The 19126-nt window shown below is 37.1% G+C and overlaps 3 protein-coding genes across 8 annotated transcripts; all 3 read right to left on the reverse strand.

The window, feature by feature from the left end:
* Position 1: 1 nt before the first annotated feature.
* On the reverse strand, positions 2-12223 carry LOC131676841 (alpha-tocopherol transfer protein-like). 6 transcript variants are annotated; one of them, XM_058956198.1, is made up of 4 exons: positions 8565-8665; positions 8418-8503; positions 1132-1320; positions 2-1074 (listed from the first exon to the last, which is right to left on the reverse strand). In XM_058956198.1, exons 3-4 carry the CDS (start codon positions 1304-1306, stop codon positions 245-247), a joined length of 1005 nt encoding a protein of 334 aa, XP_058812181.1. In that variant the 5' UTR covers positions 1307-1320; positions 8418-8503; positions 8565-8665; the 3' UTR covers positions 2-244. The 6 variants fall into 6 exon arrangements, with proteins under 6 accessions (XP_058812181.1, XP_058812185.1, XP_058812180.1 ...); XM_058956202.1 differs by lacking the exons at positions 8418-8503; positions 8565-8665 and adding an exon at positions 12000-12223; XM_058956197.1 differs by having other exon boundaries at positions 8418-8663.
* Positions 12224-12260: 37 nt separating this feature from the next.
* LOC131676840 (formylglycine-generating enzyme) lies at positions 12261-13597 on the reverse strand. The gene is made up of 2 exons (XM_058956195.1): positions 13438-13597; positions 12261-13358 (listed from the first exon to the last, which is right to left on the reverse strand). The coding sequence occupies exon 2, from the start codon at positions 13353-13355 to the stop codon at positions 12348-12350; it is 1008 nt and encodes a 335-aa protein (XP_058812178.1). The 5' UTR covers positions 13356-13358; positions 13438-13597; the 3' UTR covers positions 12261-12347.
* A 1951-nt stretch (positions 13598-15548) lies between these two features.
* On the reverse strand, positions 15549-17219 carry LOC131676844 (uncharacterized). Its single transcript, XM_058956207.1, has 2 exons — positions 16583-17219; positions 15549-16459 (listed from the first exon to the last, which is right to left on the reverse strand). The coding sequence occupies exons 1-2, from the start codon at positions 16620-16622 to the stop codon at positions 15576-15578; spliced, it is 924 nt and encodes a 307-aa protein (XP_058812190.1). The 5' UTR covers positions 16623-17219; the 3' UTR covers positions 15549-15575.
* Between the last annotated feature and the right edge of the window lie 1907 nt (positions 17220-19126).

Genomic DNA, 19126 nt, shown 5'->3' on the forward strand with positions numbered 1-19126 from the left:
ATTGTGGTTTTAGTGTATGTTGTTTAATTATTCATTGATGAATGATATAAAAAACTACATTTTTTATCCTGCTTAACTAAATCTTACTTCGTTAACCAGAAAAAGAGCATACCCAGCTTAGAGCAAAATATAACATTTTATACATAAAAGCAATACGCTGTAGATCAGACAATAGAATTTGATCTTTTTTTAAAATTAGAACCACTGCAGCTTCATTCCAGGTATCAGGGTTAATAAAAAAAAATCAATCAACCTCCAGTTTCCGGAAACTTCCTGCCAATCCGTACGTGCTGTTGTCTCCGGTAGCTGCTGAGCAACCATTAAGACTCTGTTTCAATGCACTGACTGATCCATTTCTGGCAGCTTCCGAGTACATGTGCAAATGCACTGCCATTTCATCGTCCTTCAATAGTGTAGATCGATATGCTTCAACTTCTTCTCTCCACAATTTGATCATATCGGCTACTGGCATCACTCCACCATATTCCTTCGGCAGTAAACTCTTGTCCATCTGGATGTCCTTGATGTCCGTGTACAATCGAACTCGGTTTCTCAGCTTTTCCGATATCAAAGACAGTCCCCAATCGACGGCAATCTTCAGCGCCGGGTTGATGTTGCAGCCATGCATCTCTCGATGTCTCATCGGGACCAATCGTTCCCCGTTCTTAGCCAGTCTGACCGCTTCCTTAATCGTGAACAACGTTAAATATTGCAAGCCGATGCCAGTTCCTACACCGGCGTGTACCACTCCTCGAATTTGGTTTTCCTCATCGGCCAGCAGTGTTTCAACACAAATGCTTGCCACTCTTAGCATATCGCCATTGGTAAATTCGTTCATATCGAAGACTCCCGGCCGGTAGAAAAAGATTCGACGCCCGTTTTTATCACGCTTGGGCAGGGCAAACATGAAGCCCAGGTCCAACAGTTTCGACAGATTCGGCTGACGACAATCAAGATTTCTGAACAACAGCTCATCTTTAGTGTGCCTCAAAAGAAGAAACCTCTCAATGTTTTCCTGTACGACCGGAATGCAGAATTTTTTGGCCCGTAGAAACTTCAATAGAAAGACAGAATCTGTAAAATAAATTGTATAAATGTTTACTCATAAACTATTGTACGTTGCGTTCAGACCCATTCTCATCTTTGCGATGCGTGGATTCTTCTCTGCCCAATCACGCAATATCGTGAGTGCGTGCTCCCGTCGGTCATCCGTTTCGCCCAGTTCCTCCTCGGCTACTCTGCGCAGTTCATCCGGAAATCGAAACACATATTCGTCCGGTGGGTTGATGGCCTTGGTGTACTTCATTCTTGGTATGAAATCTAAAACAATATATAATCGGATGAACTTAAGATGTCTACGTTTTTTTTAATTCTTTTATATTTCAATATTCAAATTTTTCTCTGAAAGGTAAATGTCTAGGGTTTTTTTTTATAAATCATAGTAAAGAATGTTTACTATAGATCAACGTTCGAACCGACATCCAGGAATTTACGTTTCGTTCGTCTTATTGATGTTCAATTCGAATTTTAATTCAAGAGAAGTTTTCTTGCTGTTTTCAAGTACGCATGGACTTTCGTAGCAATATGAAAGTTCAAAAAAATCGCAGGGATCAGAATATATTGTCTCAAATGGCACATTCAAAGCTTCAAAAGCCTGTCCTGTAGTTCATTGGCACTGTGTGGGACTCACGACTCATTTTCGTGCCTAACCACTAAAACACTCATTACTCTTTGTTCGCCCTTCTTCCCCACGGAACTACATCAAGGTATTACTTCGTGGGGGGAGGTCTCGTTGTGCTTTTGTCGCACCTTTCTTCTGCCCTATCTGAGAGCCTCACTTGGTTCATGAAATGGCTCGACCTTTGAGCTTTGATTTGACTCTCGGTTCTTCTCTTGCATCTTGTCTCTTTCAATTACGTCTATATTTAGATGTTGTCCCAGTGAGCCATTCAGATGCTGATACCATGAGCCATTTAGCTCCTGTTCCCGTGAGTCATTCAACTCCCAGCCTTATCACGATCTGCTCGGATAGTCCCCGGCGGTGAACTCACTCTACTCCGACTGCGAGTTTCCCTGACGGAGGAATTTCTCCCGACACTGAGACCCGCTTCCTTGGGCCATTTAGCTCCTAGATTTATCGAGAGCTACCCGTATAATATCCTGCGGTGAACAACGCTACTCCGACTAAGAGTTCCCTGGTAGTGGGATTTCTCTCAGTAGGGGAGAGTGGGTACACTTGATCCCACTTTTGCTTTTTTTCTCACATCTTTTCAATGAAATATAAATTTTAATTGAAAAATTCGCCATTTTGTAGTCAATTCAAATTGTAAGAGCTATGAATAATGTGTAAATCCGAATACTATGTCCTGTCAGTAATATGAACAGTTTTGAAAATCATGCCAAAACAAGGTTTTTGTAAAAACGTGTGGTAACTTGATCCCCCGCCTACTAGGGTTAAAGAAACGAAGCACTATGACCTATAGACACGAAAGTTCAGCTAACCACCTATCCTGACAAATTCATTAATAAGACTACCTTTTAGATACAAACTTTAACCACAGTAGAAAGTCAACTTTAACCACAGTAGAAAGTCAAGACAAGTATTTGCGGTAAATCAGTGCTGTTTAACTGGATTATTCCAATCTTTAATAACTTATACCATGATTTGTTCACGGAAAAAAACATTTTAGATCAAATAATAGTGCCAGTTACTTTATGAAAATGACGTTTTTCTCTTCCTATACATTTTGAAAGTGCTTAAGAGAACTAATGGTAGGGATCAAGACTGCCCAGTGTTACAAGGATCAAAGATACCTGTTATATGAGGTGAACAAAATTTAATTTTTTTATGTGTATGGTGAAACTTTTTATACGAAAAACGTGTTTTGCTAGACAAAAGCCTTTAGAAAGTAATCGTACCTGAAAATATTCATAAATAATTAGTTCGACGATCTCATACAACCGTTCAAAAAATTTGTAAGATCTTCGAGATGGATTTGAACACATATTTTCTAAAATATTACACAATTTTTCCAACCCAAGTATAATACATCAGATTTGTTTTTTAAACATCATAAGCGAGCAAATATTTCATTTTCTTTTTATATTTTGATAACTTTATGCGTATAGATTATGAGATATAGCCAGGGCAACAAATATCTCCAAGGATCAAGTGTCCTCACTCTCCCCTATAATGCCTTATGGAATGTTGACGTCGCATTGACCACCACAGACGTTCCGGAAGTGCCCGGAAAAAGTGGCCATCTTTCAAAATTAACAAACTCACATCAGTTTCCCAGAGACAGTTGGTCCGAATTTCACAAAATTTCTCAAGTGAAAGGTATATTATTTCTACAGATTTCTATAAAATTTCGTACTGTTCGGTTCCGGAAATATAAAATTTCGTACTGTTCGGTTCCGGAAATATAGACTGAATCGTTCGGTCACATATGAAATTTCCATATAAGCTCGAACTATTTTTTTTTTCAAACGGAATTCGAATTCGTATTTTTGATGCAAATGTCTTTGAAATGCTCGAAACCTCGATTTTTTTGGCATTTATCCATTTTTGTTTCATGAACTGATTCTTTCATTTATAGTAAAACAACCACGATCAATTTTACGTCCTAGTGCATAGGATCTCGTATTGAGAAGATATCCCTAGTCATTTACACTTTCATGTTCTTGTTCATAGCTCAAGCAACGCAGACCATGGAGTTGAAATTTCACGCGCGCAAAATTTGTAATATTCATAAATCCAATTATGTTCCATGGTTTCTTTTATTGATCACGTTCGATTCCACTTTCATAATCTAGTTCATATCCAGTTTTTTGCGTGTCATATTTTCGCCAATCTAACCCATTAACTAATCTGCTGAGTTTCAAGGTTTCGCTTTCGAAGCTACCTTGACCATTATTTTTTCGGAAACGTGAAACACCACGAGGGTAGGCAGTAAACCTGTTTTGACCATTAGCCCGTTAGCTGTTATTGATTGATTCCGAAACTGAATCTATGTGACAATGACATGCGTTTACAGTCCAATTCTCTATACCATAGGAAGGACTACCAGTTCAATAGTTTTTATCCATCTGTTACTGTTACCGTTTCACTCGAGACTTATAGCGTGTGAAGCTCATTTTCACCATGTTCTCATTGTTGCCCTAACATTTTGAAGCCGTTGTCTATTATCAACGCATTATTGTCGCGCTTATAATAAAATCTCACATTGCGGGCGTCTGAAAGGCGCATCAAATATAGCCGCAGTTGCTCCGCAAGCCGATTTCAGTGGAGCCACTAGACAATGAGACAGTCGAACATAAGCGAACTATAGAAGCGATAATCAGTCTCTATTGCAAATGAATGTAGAGGATCTTCTCTTGTAATGTTTATTTTTCTACTAGCTTTGTGCTTTTCAAAAGCTGCAAAGAAAAAGCTGCCTATGAATTTATATAGGCGGCTATCACGCGCCTATCTGGATTGAGCTTTCATATAATCGCATATCGAGCGATTATCCTGCAAGGCACAATATGGTTAACATTGTAAGATAAAAGTAGGAGCAACCGAAACGAACTTTCGTTTCACTCAAACGCGAGTAACTTTTTGCTAATTTTACCTCACTTTTGTTACTAAATATACTGTCCCTTAGGAACTACGAAAAAATTTGGATACTAGTTTATACACATTCAATCGAATGCATGCTGAATGGGCTTTCTGCCAATTACGGTCAAAATAGGGTAACCACTCAGATTATTATCGAGCTATAAAGGTGTAACCCAGCCGTTGTTTTAATTTTCACCAGTCTGGCCTTTTTCGCTTGGTGACCTTCATTCTTGAAAATAAATGTTTAAGTCGCTAGTGAAAAAATGACCACAAAACAATAATAAAGAAGCCAACACACCGAAATGATAGCAACCGGTATGTCGGTGAAGTTCAACGGCTGATGGTCGTCATCGTCGGAGTCTTGCCGTGTTGCTTCACATGGTATGATTAATCAGCAGAATATGGGTCACCTGCATCCTCCAGTCCATTCGCAAGGGCCTTCAATATCACATTCAACGACAAGGGGGCGCGTAGTTTGGTCGACGGCTGTGATGGTGAAGATAAGCAGTAGAGGTAAGGTTTCGTAATTGCTGTGACTTTGCGCGAAAATTGCATTATGTTGTGCACACAATTCTAGCCAGTATAAGCACTCCTAGCATCTAAAGAGGTGAACAGTATAGGACAACAAAAGAAGGTGTTTTTCAAGTGCCTGTCCAGCTTGAAAGCGAGTATCAATGCATCTGTGTGTAGTGCCTATACCGGGTCTAGGGAGCAGACCTTTTTGAAATACGACTTGGTTGGTCATAAACTTGTTTAATGTTCCGAAGAAAATCACTGTCCTTATGACATTTGTGCTTGTTCTGGTGCTTGTGGAATCGATTTCGGTGTCGTAAATTACAACAGAACTTTTTTGATTGACTACTGCCGTTAAATGAGGCATTGGGAAATAATGTAATGTTGAAAGGGTAGTTGATCTCTAATTCATCTTATTAATAAATACATTAGAATCCATACTCGTGTTCGAGTGGAGCAAAAAATCGAGTTAAGCGCCCCTCACTAGTCGTACCGTTTGAAACAATGTGTTTAACAGATATAGAAGACGTTGATCTACCTAATGTGATGGAATTAGTAAGATTTTTGACAAACCGCGATTATCGGCTTTGATCTTGTCCTAAACTCAATATTGTTTCACCTCTTGATTCATGGTTTGGTCCATCGAACCACGAATACAAACTGACATTACAGATGGTCGCATAAGCATTGCATGGACTTTCCTCTATACGTTCCCTCGCAGAACCTACATGTTTTTGGTTGCACTTTTTGACAATTCGTTTGGCAGCATTTTCGACTACTTCGCTAATCTCTTAGTCAAGATTCTGCATATATGTCACATTCATACATACCTTCAACAAAATTGTTTCAAATGATTGTTTTAAGAGTTAATTCTCTATAATTACATCTAGAAGAATTATTTACTCAAATTATTATATCAGAAGATGTGCTGTTTTATGTTGGAAAATTTATTCGAAGCTGTTAATCCTTCAAAGTTGATGTTTTCAAAATTATGCGATAATGGCTGTAACAAAAGCTTTCGAACATTTACACCAGTTTAAAAATCGGATATTCTTTGACTTTATTAACATATTATAAACGAGTGTTATCTAGGGAGGCTTGCAAGCTGTTAAATATTTATTCTTATTGCTGTAGACTGTCATCAAAGTTACAAGAAATTCTAATATTTTCGAATATTCATTAATTAAAACCCCCATCAATCCGAATTTCTGACGTCACTGGACCACATCTATCTATCTTCTTCTTCTATCCATCTATCTATCTATATATATATAAAAGTCAATATTTGTATGTATATGATTTATAGACTCCCAAACGGCTTAACCGATTGCCGTAAAAATTTGTACATGGTAGGCATTTGTTATGGAGCGTGTTTGTGTACTATTGGTTGGGGATTATCGGCCCGCCAGCTAATACACATCGCTGCAACGCGCGATGTGTATTAGCTAGTACTTCTTTTAAACGGGGAAAAGGCTCGAAAACTTGCTCAGCAGTTTTAGAGTATCCATAATTTCAATTTCAACGTTGTGAGTCCTATTGAAAACGAAATTGTTTGGCTCGATAAAAGTACCTACAATGAGTGTCTATAAGATGTATTAGGGAGCAGTACCCCTAATTGATGTCAATCAATTCGCAGTTCTTCTGCTGGCACCTCTCGCAATAAATATTGATATTAATCTGTTGTTGCGGCTTTACCAACTTAATAGATTCGAGATTATCAGTTTGTTCCCTGACCACAACAGAATGCGATTTCATCGCATATTCAAACACAAAACACAGCCACTGACAGCTTCATTAGTTTATTATAAGTTCCATTCGAATTTCTACAGTCGATTTCGTTGGCGCGCGTTCACTGGTAGAATGGAAAGAAAAGTCGAATAATATATTTTTCGCAATATCCAATGTGCGCTTAGTTTGCAATGTCAATGATAATTAAAGTTTCAAGAAACTTTTTCATCAATCAATTATAGCGAAGATACTCGTTAAACATCATTTACGCAAAAATTTAATTACGGGGAAGGCTGATTGCTGGAATTACCAATGATTAATGAACAAATTTTCTACTTCATGCAATCATTGCTTTTTAGTTGTTGTTCAATACATCAGCTCGTATAACGAAATGAGTGTTAGAGCCGAACCGGATGTTGCGTCACTGGTTGAAATCGAAAAATTTCAAAATTTTCGACGATGCCAGTAAATTTGCGCTGATGCTACATTTTTTCGAGCAGAACAAACTTTCCATTATCTGATATGACTAGGATAAATAAAGTGTTTGTGTATAGTTTCCAAAACAAATCTCTGATTTATATGAATATTCACAAAAATCTGTGAAATAAAAAAAAAACGAAATTTACTCCTACATGGATTGAAATATTTTTTGGAACAGGGCACCACATATAATTGATGAGAAAGCGATAGCGAACTCTTCTGTTTAAGTATTAGGAACCAAACGGCTCCCAGATAAAAATTATTAATAACATTTACCCTGCAAACAATCATAGAAGACTAGATATTATATGGTTTCAACGTTGTTCGGCGCCGAGCTCTCACAGAAGATTTATAATAAAACATCATGTAACAAGTAATTTTATTAATAAAAAATTAGGTGTTTTAGTAGTTTTATATAGTTTCTAGGGATAACTTGAAATTCTTAAAAAAAACATGGAAATATTACACTGGACAAGAACTATGAGTATTTCTGCAGTACCAAATAATTATTTCCAACAAAATCTCAGTTTGATAAAAATAAGCATTTTTTGAGGAGGAAATTTAATGATTCAACTTTCCGTGCTGAGTCCTTAATCTCCAGAAAGTGCTGTAAATATGCGTTTCTAACTTGTGAATTATTTTCAGTTTTAGTTAGATGTTAATTAATGTTTTTTTTTATAATTATAGGCTTTCTTTGTTAGGATTATAGCTCATTGCATTCCTCGCTTTCTTCTTTTTGCTCGCTGCAACCTTGAAAATCGCAAAACGGCTTTGTCAGTTATTTTACCTCTGCCCTTCGCCGCTAACCTGACGCAAGTTAAATATCAACTAGAAGACGTTGTACGACATTGATCACCCAAGTGCATCACCACTGCATCGCAAGGGACTCGGCAAATATTAAAATGGACGGTTGTAAAATATTGCACATTGTTGATCGTTTGACAAGCGCCTTCTCGTTAGCAGCAAATTTAACATCGATCAAGTGAAAAAGGCAAGGCTTCTTCGAACGTTAGATTAAAGTTCAACCCAATAATGGATACTTTCAAGTTCGATTAAAATAAGATGTAATGTGTTTGTTGAAGATATAATAACTTACCTTATAGTTGTAAGTTGTAAGTTTAATTCGAATATAATTTTTTGTAGTGAATAAACCTTTTCTGTTTCCTTCTTGTCACTCATGCGCTTTTACACAAAAAAAAAACACTTGCTTCATAAATGGTAAAAAATTGTTTAAAATATTTACCGGTTAAAACTTATGTTTCCTTCGAGCTGTTAATTAAGAGAACGCCATTCACAAAACGCGATCCGTTCGCACGTGCTTCTACCGAAAGACTGAATTGTGATCTTGGTAATATCTTACTCGCGCTTTAAGCCGCGCGTGAATAGTCCGACTAGCGCATGTTGTTTGTTGTTTTTGTGTTTTTTTTTCTGGTACTGAAGCATGGAATCTGTTCTTAGTACTAGTACCTACCATGTTACGCGTATATCGTTTTATTCGCCATGGTTTTACAACGGTGAAATTATTATACAATTCCTACTAAATTAGACTATTACACAAGTGTTCACGCTCCTTCAAGGTGTGATAAAAATGTATGATATTGGAATGTTTGCCTTGCACGTATCGAAAGCATAGGAAATTACCCAAAAAAATAAATTAGCTCATTATATGCGTTTCGAGTTCTTCTCTTCGGATTCTGCGACAATAACTTAATAACAGGAATAAGCTAAGCACTGAATTGACGTGTTTTCGTAATCGGCATTCCGGTGCTAGCTTAGTCCTGTCATTAATTAATTTTCGGATTCTGATGAGAGGAACTCGAAACGCATCTCCACAATCAAATGGTTTTTTGCCGTTTACGCGTAAATGTGGTTTTAAACCATTTTCCCCGTGGTGGAGAGAAACAAGTTTTTGCCTTAATTTTTCGACACTAAAAATAAATATAACATAGTAAAAAAATATTTTGCGTTTGAATCAAAGGACTCATACCACTCGACTCAGTTCGAAGATAGAACAAAGTGATCCCTTTGGTCACATTTGCCATTTCCCATAATTCCGAAAGTCCAAATAGCTATTGAATTCCATTTAAATCGGAGTACATGATATGGCTACCATCTCATATCTTTTAAAGCGTGTTCTAAAGTTTAAAACGACGGTAAATATTTTCTTTCAGTTAGAAAGCTGCAGCTTAAATTAATCATTTTATTCTTCATATAATTAATCTAACTAGGCAAAGGTTTTCTAAATGACCATCATTATTATTCACGTCGTGGAAATCAAGGACAATCTGTTCGTGCATCTGTTGACCTTATGGAGCAAATGTGATTACCCTCAGTGACCTGTTAATGATTTCTGTTATTCCACCAAAGTTCAGACTATACTTGTTTTTGCTTTCATCCAATGATCACCAATAATGATGTACAGGAAATCCTTTCTCGCTATTAGAATGCTGCAAATCTCCATTGATATAATGTGATTTGTCCCACAGAGTACCCGCTTAAATATTATGCCAACTATTTCATCAATCGTCTATAAACCATTCTCAATATGGTTCATCAACTATAGAATAATCATTGCCGGGAATGATATTTCGAACATAAGCATTATCGTTTTTCCATACTCGACCATACAAACAACGGATTGTTAAAAACGGTCACCGTACCACAATATGCTTTTTTCCTGAGTGCATATAAGGAGAGTGACGACACTGTCAAAATTGGAACAATTATTATTTGTCAGTGTCATTCCAAAACGAGTCAAATTCATGTATTTTGACAGGTCGTTTATTCGTTTGGAATATCACTGACGGATAATCATGACAGTTGTCTCCACTCTCCTTACATACACTCTGCTTTTTTCCATAAAGATTTTGACAACATACCATTCAAGAACAATACAGATTGTGGTGACATGTCTAGGGGCAGATCACTCTAGAAATGTATAACAAATTTGCATCAAATTAGAAAAAATGCATTTAATTTCCATTTTTGCATCAACTTTGCACTCCCTCGCAGAAAATTTCGTTTTACAAACGTCCTACGCTGATTCACTTTGTTCGACGTTTTGTTGAATGTACGGCTGATTTTTTGTAGGGTTTTGACGTCTTACACGCAACGCAAAATACATTGCACGCAACGCAAAATACATTACGAATTTCTATTTTGATGGAAAGAAATGCATTTAATTTAGCTGATTTTTTAAAATGCATCACAAGTGATCTACCCCTAGTGACATTTACATTTTAGATCTTGCGATGCATAAAATATTTGGTGGAGAAAAACATCTCTTCCTTTTCACACTTTTACGATTCTATCGATAGATGGAGTTTTATTTTGTTACACGCCATCTTCTGAAGAAAGCTAAGTGCACTGATACTTTTATCCAATTGAGCTGTCGCCGCAATATTGTAAGACGAGGATTTTTGGTCATGTTAAACTCCAGGCTTTTGGAAGATGGTAAACAGATATGTGTATGACAGAGACCACCAAAGCAATATTAACCTCTGGCACAAAAGTAAAATGTAGGTAGTTTACAAATCTTCAATGTAGGATACATATAAGATATTGGAAATAGTAACTAAAAGAAGTATGGTAGTTTAATAGTTGAATTATAACGATGAAATATCTTAATAGTATTCCCAATATGCTAAGTATTGTATGGAAAATTGAAAAATGGTTCCGAATGGTATTTATTTATACGGGTAAGGACACTTCCAGTTTATTTTGGGGACCATCCATAAATGACGTAGCATTTTTTGAGTAATTTTTAACACCCACCTCCCCCATCCTCGCATTTCGTCACAAACCTCTAAATACTCCCCCTGGTAATTACGTAGCTTGACGGTAACTCTCCCCCCTGTCCCCGTATTTTTTTTAAATGAATAAAGATGTAAGTTATTCCCCTTTAAACAAGCTACGTAGCCTGACATGACCCCTTCCCCTCCGTCGTCACACATCATCACAAAATGCAAAACTCCCCCCTCCCCCATATAATGCTACTTCATCTATGGAAGATCCCTTGTATGACGCTGACGATTGGCATTAACTCAATACAGAAATAACAAGCATTCACTGTTTCTAGAATTTATCGACATGTTAAATATTCTCAGACGCGGTTTTGGATAAAAGCAACGACATATTGAGACTTTGTTTGCCTTTTATAAAACTGTGTTGATAGTCTGCAATGTACTGCCGTTATAAGCATAATTGTCCAATGTTATATGGGGTTCCATATATACATGAGACATTGACATTGACATTGAGTGTTGTGCTTGCAGGGAAATAAAATAGGGTCTAAAGTCTAAAACAACCAGGTGGAATATTGCTTTGATACGGCAATTAAACACCCGATTCCTCAATAATAATCATTGTTCGATTTCCCTTTTCATAAACTAGAAACATGAGGGCTGCTTTCTAACAGGGAATATTCCAGATTGCTCGAAGACTCACCGAAGTGGCTCAAGAAGCCCGCTGATGCACTTTTTGATAAAAAAAAAATGAAGCCGGGGAAATGCATGCCTCCAACTTAGAGTTTGCAGCAAGAATGGCAACATTAACGATACAAGTTCTGTTGCTGGATCGGCGAGATTCACAGCAGGGGCAAATTGTCCTCATGCGGCGCTAGCCAAAAGAAACAGCGTTTCTTTAGTGTAGGTGCCCAAATTTCTATTGATGTACCTACCTATAAGATCGTAGCCAAAGTCAGTGTGCTCCTGAGGAGGCCCGTTGTCAATGCATACAAAAAAGCCTTTGCGCAAAAGTTCTGTAATAGGTTTGTTTTAGTACCCTGAGCAATTAGAAGTCCTCCTAAACAAACAGCCAGAAAACCATTCCTGTAAACGTTTCTCTATTTTCTACTTCTAGTAGCAAACCGAAGTAAACATGAACTAGATGTTTTGCTCTGGATGAACACCGCAACAAGAATTAAGTACCGAAACAAACGTTATGATTACTATGTAGTGTATACAGTTTATTTATCACTCACATAATAGTTATTCTATTTCGCAACAACATCGGCGACGACGAGCAATCATTCAGCATCCACAGCACAGCGAAACCCTAAATTCCCTGCTGAGCTGTCCTCGGTGTTTTGCGATCGCGCAGCACATCTGTATCTGTAACAGTAAGATTCATGGCACAAGTAGGATCCACCCTTTTTCACCCGATTCGGAGGTTTTGCCTTCTCGTGCTCATCCCACAAATCTGACGTCCACTCCCAAACGTTGCCGACGATATTGTACAAATTGAACGCATTTTGTGGAAACTTATCAACGCGGCATGTACCCACGCTACCGTCCTCAGCAAGATTGTTCTCGGGAAAATCACCCTGCCAAATGTTCATGTAATGCTCATCCTTCGGCAGTAGTTTGTTGCCCCAGGGAAACAGCTTTCGTTTTCTGCCGCCGCGACATGCAACCTCCCATTCAGCTTCCGTTGGAAGACGTTTCCCCTTCCACGCACAATAGGCGACAGCATCATTCCAGGACACGTGAACAACTGGGTGATCCAAACGATCTTCGATTCCTTTGGTCGCATCACCTTCGGGAAACCGCCAACTAGCTCCTTTTATCTTATACCACCAAAGAGCGGCGGCCACGCGGAAGTCCTGGTATTTCTCTCTAACTTCATCACTTAAGAACTCCTGGAAAACAAAACTATCGCCAAATTTCTCTGCTTCGGTAACGTAATCTGTTTGCTCCACGAAATTCTTAAACTTTTGATTCGAAACTTCGTACCAATCCAAATAAAAATCTTTTATGATTACATCTCGTTCGGGACCTTCTCGGTCGGTATGAAAAAACGGTTCATTTGTTCCTACGGTATGTTTTCCTCCAGGAATGCGGCTCATCTCTTGTACTAGCCCAAGAAGACCGTCATGTTGGTTTTGTTTATTTTCACGACCGGGAAAAATGACTTGTTCTGAGGGTCCACTTTCGTCTTGCGATTCTCGCTTGAGTTTATTACAACCGCAATCTCCTTCAACCGCCAGAATTATCCATGTGTTGATAATTGTGAATACAATATACAATATGACCATGGTCTAAAAATAAAGGAAAATTTTTTTAATTATACGTACCATATTGCTTAAAAATATCAAAAATACGTGGAAGCTTACTTACCTTTCGTCAATAAAAACTCACATGCGATTGATTTTAATTTGTAAGTATACCAATAATAGATAACGTATTTTTTGTAAAAAAAAAATCAGGTACCTAAGGAAAAATATTAATTTAATTATTTTGAAGATTCAGAATTCAGAAAAAATTGGAAAAAAGACGAATAATTAAATGTAAACAAAAATGACGATAAAGTGAATGTACACGGTAAAAAATTCTCACGTTGATGGAAAGTGATTTGCAGTTGATTTCGCACTACTTGCCCAACATTTCAATGCGATCTGTCAATCTGTTGGAATGGATCATTTCAAAGCACTACGAAATCAACTTCATTTGAAATGTGTTACACATTGATTCTAATAGATCTTGCATTTAACTATATACGTATTTCTCACGGTATATCCCATTATGGATTACCTGAGAACAAATAATAAATTAACCACAAGTAAAATATACAATACTCACGTTCTTCATTACTTTGGAAATGCAAGTTTTCCATTTTTGCTCCTATTTCCGAGCATACGTTTGTAGTCGATTAAAGACTTTAGTGTTTTGACACTTGTAATTAAAGATGGAACAACTCAAATTCAATAGATTAGTACAGTGGTGCGAATTCAACGGATATTCATTTCAATTTAAAGATCATTTCTATTAAATAGCTTTCAAAGACCAGGTCATTTTGATACGAGTTATAAATCCTTAGAAAATCAATGCTAAATCACTTCAATTGTTAGTGATACATGATAAACTAATTCAAGTCCAACATCATTTGCATTAGACGTGACAATTTTTTACCGTGTAAGCAATCGATATCTTGGACGTCGTCCAACGTTGGTCCGACGAAGGTCGTGCATTGGACGAGTTTCGTATGAGGTTACATGTAGGTTACCGAAGGGTAGTACTAGAATGCACACCGAGATACTAAAATATGCAGAGTTTGCATATTTTCTATTCCGGTCTCGTTTTTCTGGTATGATTTATATGCATTTCCTGTAATAACTTGGTGTATAGGCTTTCAATGAAAGAATAGACCGAATATGTTCAATGCATAAAATTCACAGTAGATGAAAGGAGAGACAGATAGAAAAACATGCTATCGATGCATAAATTTAGTTCTTCGTGTACACTGAAAATAAACTATAAAATTTACAGAGTTTGCATATTTTTTGTTTAAGTCTCGTTTGTTACACTATTCCAGAAACGTTTTTAACTATTTCCAAACTATTCATATAATACTCATTAAATTGCGGATACTACCCATACCTTCCGTGTATATATTGAAGAATTGTATACTACATCGTACTTTTGTGCCAGAGGTTAATATTGCCATGGTGGTCTTTGTTATACGTATGTCTTTACAATGCCCCAAAAACCTATGATCAAAAAACCTTCCTTACAATATTACGGCGATAGCTCAACTGGATAAAGCTCTTTTTGTTGGAGACGAAACACTTCGACCAGTATTTAGATCTATTGTGGATAAAGCCCTTACGGCCAATTTCTTCACTTGCGTGAAAAATGGTTTTCGTTGAAAACCGGTTTTCCGCTAATTGGTCACCAGTAGCCTGAAAACTGGTTTTCGGCGAAGCTTGCTTCAGATGCTGGTGTGCAATAAAATAAAACTGCAATCAACAGAATTGAAAAGGATTTCTTTTTTCACCATAATACTTTAGGCATCGCTAGATCTAAAGTATGCATGTGACCCTAAACTGTATGGTGCTTGAATGATGTGGTCAAAATGTATGTGGGAAAAGCATATTTCAATCTGGTGGCCGTTCTTAAAAAAAAACCCATTGTTTGTATGGTAGAATATGAAAAAAAAAAAACGATGATACTTATGTTCGATATTATCCCGCATAAATGTCTACCATGTGCCAACCATTTTATCAAATTTTATTTAATAAATACCATTTCCAAGGTGGTTCGTTCATCAATAGAATATAACCATTTTCGTTTTTCCATACCCTTCGGGTCCAAAATCCTGAACCAGATCATCTCTAATCTACTAATCTGTACAACAAAATCAAATTTTGGTTAAATCCTATATAAATAATTATGTGGATACTTGTGACTAGGGTTATATGCTATTCTCAATAGAAATCCAAACATTTAACTAATTTTCTAAAGCATTTATATTTGCATTAAATGTTTTGCAACCAAGAAAGATCGTCTTCCGCTACAGTCTTCTCTTTCCCTTTTTTTGTCTTTTTTCTAGCTGGAAACTGTGCCTCCTGTTTTAAGATCATCTTTACAACGTCAGCGGTGCTACAATCTGCGGACAGTTCGCCGGTGTCGTTTCGCTTCCTTTTACCGACGTGTTCCACTGAATTGCCGCTAGACTTTTCGAAATAGAACTTGTTCGCTCGTTGTTGAGCCACTGAGAGGGATTTCTTCACGTGTTTCGGCAACTTAAGGGCGGACTTATAGTTCAGTCCCAGTAAAGGATGTCGCTCGCGAATTATCTCTGGAAAAGGCACTTCATCCTCAGATTCCTGCTTGTGCGGTTGTGGTACCTCAGCAGTTTCGAGCGTTTCCCTGATTTGAATCGTACCGATTGGAACGAAAGATTTAAAATCTGTTCCGGAAAGAATGGTGGCTGGTTTCTTCGAAGAGTTTTTGGATACGAATGCCTCAAGTCGTACCTGGCTGGGGGATTCAATTTGGCTTACATGCTCGAATGAGCTCGAATTCAGTTTTGCATTTGACAAAAATTTCTTGGCATCTACAGAAACTGGACATTTGACTAGCCAAATTTCATCGTCGGGATCTGTTAGGTCAACATCGACGCTATACTTGAGTTTACTAACACGAACATTTGGGAACTTGGTGAGGTACTTTTGCATAGTGTCTTTGACAGTTTTAGGTGTAAACGAAGCACTAGACTGAGAAACTGGTTGGTTGTCTTCTGACTCCTCTGATGCAGTTTCGTCTTCCGAACTGTCAATTTGTTTGTTCTCGTTGGGGGACATTTGCGTTGAAAATGCCAAAGGCTCCTGCTGGGAAATATCGTCATCCGAATCACTCCCTGTATGATTGAATAAAATAGGATTCATCTAAATTTGCAATTTATTTGTAAGCAGAACGTAAATTTGTTACAGAAATTTTTCAAGTCAAGGTCTATAACTAGATAGCTTTCCTAACAGCTTACCGGAGTCTTCAATTGAGCTAAGTTTTTCTACTTTTACCATTGTGTGAAGTTAAACCACTATCCTTGACCTGAGTAATGGTAAAACCAACAGGTTATCGCACGGGTAATTAAAAAATTACAGATTGCAAACCGAAACTTTTCTAAATCAATCAGATTACAGCTGTTTACTGAATAACATGTGTTTGTTGGTTGTGCCGAGGGGCTATTAGCAAGAATTATTCTTCATAAATAAATTGTAACCTCGTGTACATATGCACGCTACTTGAAAATAACTTAAAAGTTAGTGAGCAGTTACCGATTTCACAAAAGGTACTTCAGGAAAGTTGCGCTTTGATGGTTTAGAGCTAAGACAGGACGAGACAACTGGTTTTTAATTTTTGGTTTACTTGCCTCTCTTGTTCAGGGATGCCAGATTTGAAGATTTGTCTTAATTTTGAAAACATTTGAAATGTTGTGAAGACGTGTTTTTCATTTTAAAGACAAATTTGTTCGGATGTCTGACTGATTTCTGGCAGAATTCTAGCTCAAAATCAATAACCTCTAATCTGGCCGTTGAAGACAAATGAAGACATTTTTATGCAATGCAAAGACATTTGAAAAATATACCTGGTATCCCTGCTCTTGTGTCCCGCTAGCAAGGTTCGCAGTGCAGCCAACAGTTGTTATCATATTCTGGTTGCAGTTGAGCGCTGGAAAATCCATCCAGCGACAATCGGTTTTTCTCCTGTTTAGTGCTAATCCATGATGTCGGAAGTAGTGCGCTGGATAGCGCATCATTGTACGAAAACAGCGCACTACTTTCGACGTGATTCCATTGTTTAGAACCAGAGAAAATACGATTGTCGCTGGTTGGATTTTCCAGTTTTCAATCGTAACCAGAATATTTAGACATACTGCAACAATACACATTACAATGCCCGTTTCATTAATAAATATTATTCATGGTATTTAAAACTGGACTCCATGAAAGTGCGATTTTTCTTATAAAAGTGCGGTTTTACATTGAATCGTTTTCATGTATGAGGCGCACTTATTCTTCGTTGGATAATACATAAGTGCGTAATAGACACCAAGACGATTCAATGTAACAGCGCAGTTCTATTTGCGTTTCCGCACTTTCATTCGCACACTTGCGGTAATAAGTTCAACATTTTTATCACATGCTTCATGTTTCTAGTAAATCTGGGCAGCATAATATCATCTCAAGGTAGCTAATGGTATGAATAAATACCGTTCCAGAAATATTTTGAATTATTTCCAAACTATTCATATAAAATAAAGATAATATATTTGTTATTTGAAGGACTTTCCGTGCATGATGAGCTCAATTGGTTGAAGCGACAATCCACTTAGTATGTCAACGAAGCTTTCTTCAGAGGATGGGTGTAACAAAATAAAACTTAAGCAATCGATAGAATAGAAAAGGTGTGAAAGGGTAGAGATTTTTTTTAACCATTTGGGCATCGCTAGATCTACAATATGTATGTTAACATAAACTGTATGGTTCTTAAAATTTAAATGATATGTTGTCTCAGTGTATATGGAAGAAAGCATATTCTCGTATGGTGACTGTTCTTAACAATCCGTTGTTTGTATGTATGTAAAATGTATTGAAAAAATATCTCGAAAACTCAACATTGGAGTTAGGTATTTTTTCATAGAATGTGTTTGCAAAGTTTAAAAAAACGGTTAAGCAGTCTTTGAATGGCAGTTAACATCGCTAATCGTGTTTTTTTTCAAGAGACGTTCTACAAAATGCTTCCCCTGTATTTATTTACCATTCTAGAAATCTTCGGTACCATTTCCAAACAATTCATACAACACTCACCATATTGGGAATACTACTGATATACTCTCCCATTATAATTCAACTACTATACTACCATACTCCTTTTAGTTACTATTTCCAATACCTTCCGTGTATCCTATATTAGAGATTTGTATACTACAGTGTACTTTAGTGCGAGAGGTTAATATTGCTCTGGTTATTCGTATATCTGTTCATGTCGCTTCAAAAATCTGGTGATCGTTCTTAACAACCCGTTGTTTGTATGTATGATATGTATCGAGTATCGAAAAACGCCACTATTGTTGAACGAACCATATAGAAAATGGATTTTTGAAACGTTTGATGCAATGATTATATTGTACATAAGTTTTGATTAATTCGCTTCACCCAAATTTCTAAAAAAATCGAAAAAAAAAGTGTTTTGTTCACGCTGAAACCTTTCTATTTGCTCTATAATGGCACAAAATGCACATGAAAAGCGTACATGCTTTTAAAATCCCTGACGCATGTACGCGTTATATCAGCTTCATATACGTATACAGACTAAGCGATAGTGCTATATTTCGACTGTGCATGTATGCATAAATGATGCTAATATAGAGCTTTTTGAATTGTTAATGCTATAATGGAGTTACAATGCAATATTAGTGCAAATGTATAGCCAATATTGTGCAATGGCACAATGCTTAAGGTTGCTTGGGGAAACACAAACTTTATCACAAATTTCACAGCGAATTTCTTTAATTAACCCTAGA

Source organism: Topomyia yanbarensis, chromosome 1 (genome assembly GCF_030247195.1).
Source record: "Topomyia yanbarensis strain Yona2022 chromosome 1, ASM3024719v1, whole genome shotgun sequence".
Lineage (NCBI taxonomy): Eukaryota > Metazoa > Arthropoda > Insecta > Diptera > Culicidae > Topomyia > Topomyia yanbarensis.

Bases quoted from the DNA above. Each gene is read 5' to 3' on its own strand.
- LOC131676841 (XM_058956202.1), bottom strand. From the start codon at position 1,306: ATGAAGTACACCAAGGCCATCAACCCACCGGACGAATATGTGTTTCGA. The intron at 1,075-1,131 runs GTCTGAACGCAA...TTTATTTTACAG, and splicing joins CATCGCAAAGATGAGAATGG to ATTCTGTCTTTCTATTGAAG.
- LOC131676840 (XM_058956195.1), bottom strand. From the start codon at position 13,355: ATGGTCATATTGTATATTGTATTCACAATTATCAACACATGGATAATT.
- LOC131676844 (XM_058956207.1), bottom strand. From the start codon at position 16,622: ATGGTAAAAGTAGAAAAACTTAGCTCAATTGAAGACTCCG. The intron at 16,460-16,582 runs GTAAGCTGTTAG...TCAATCATACAG, and splicing joins TAGCTCAATTGAAGACTCCG to GGAGTGATTCGGATGACGAT.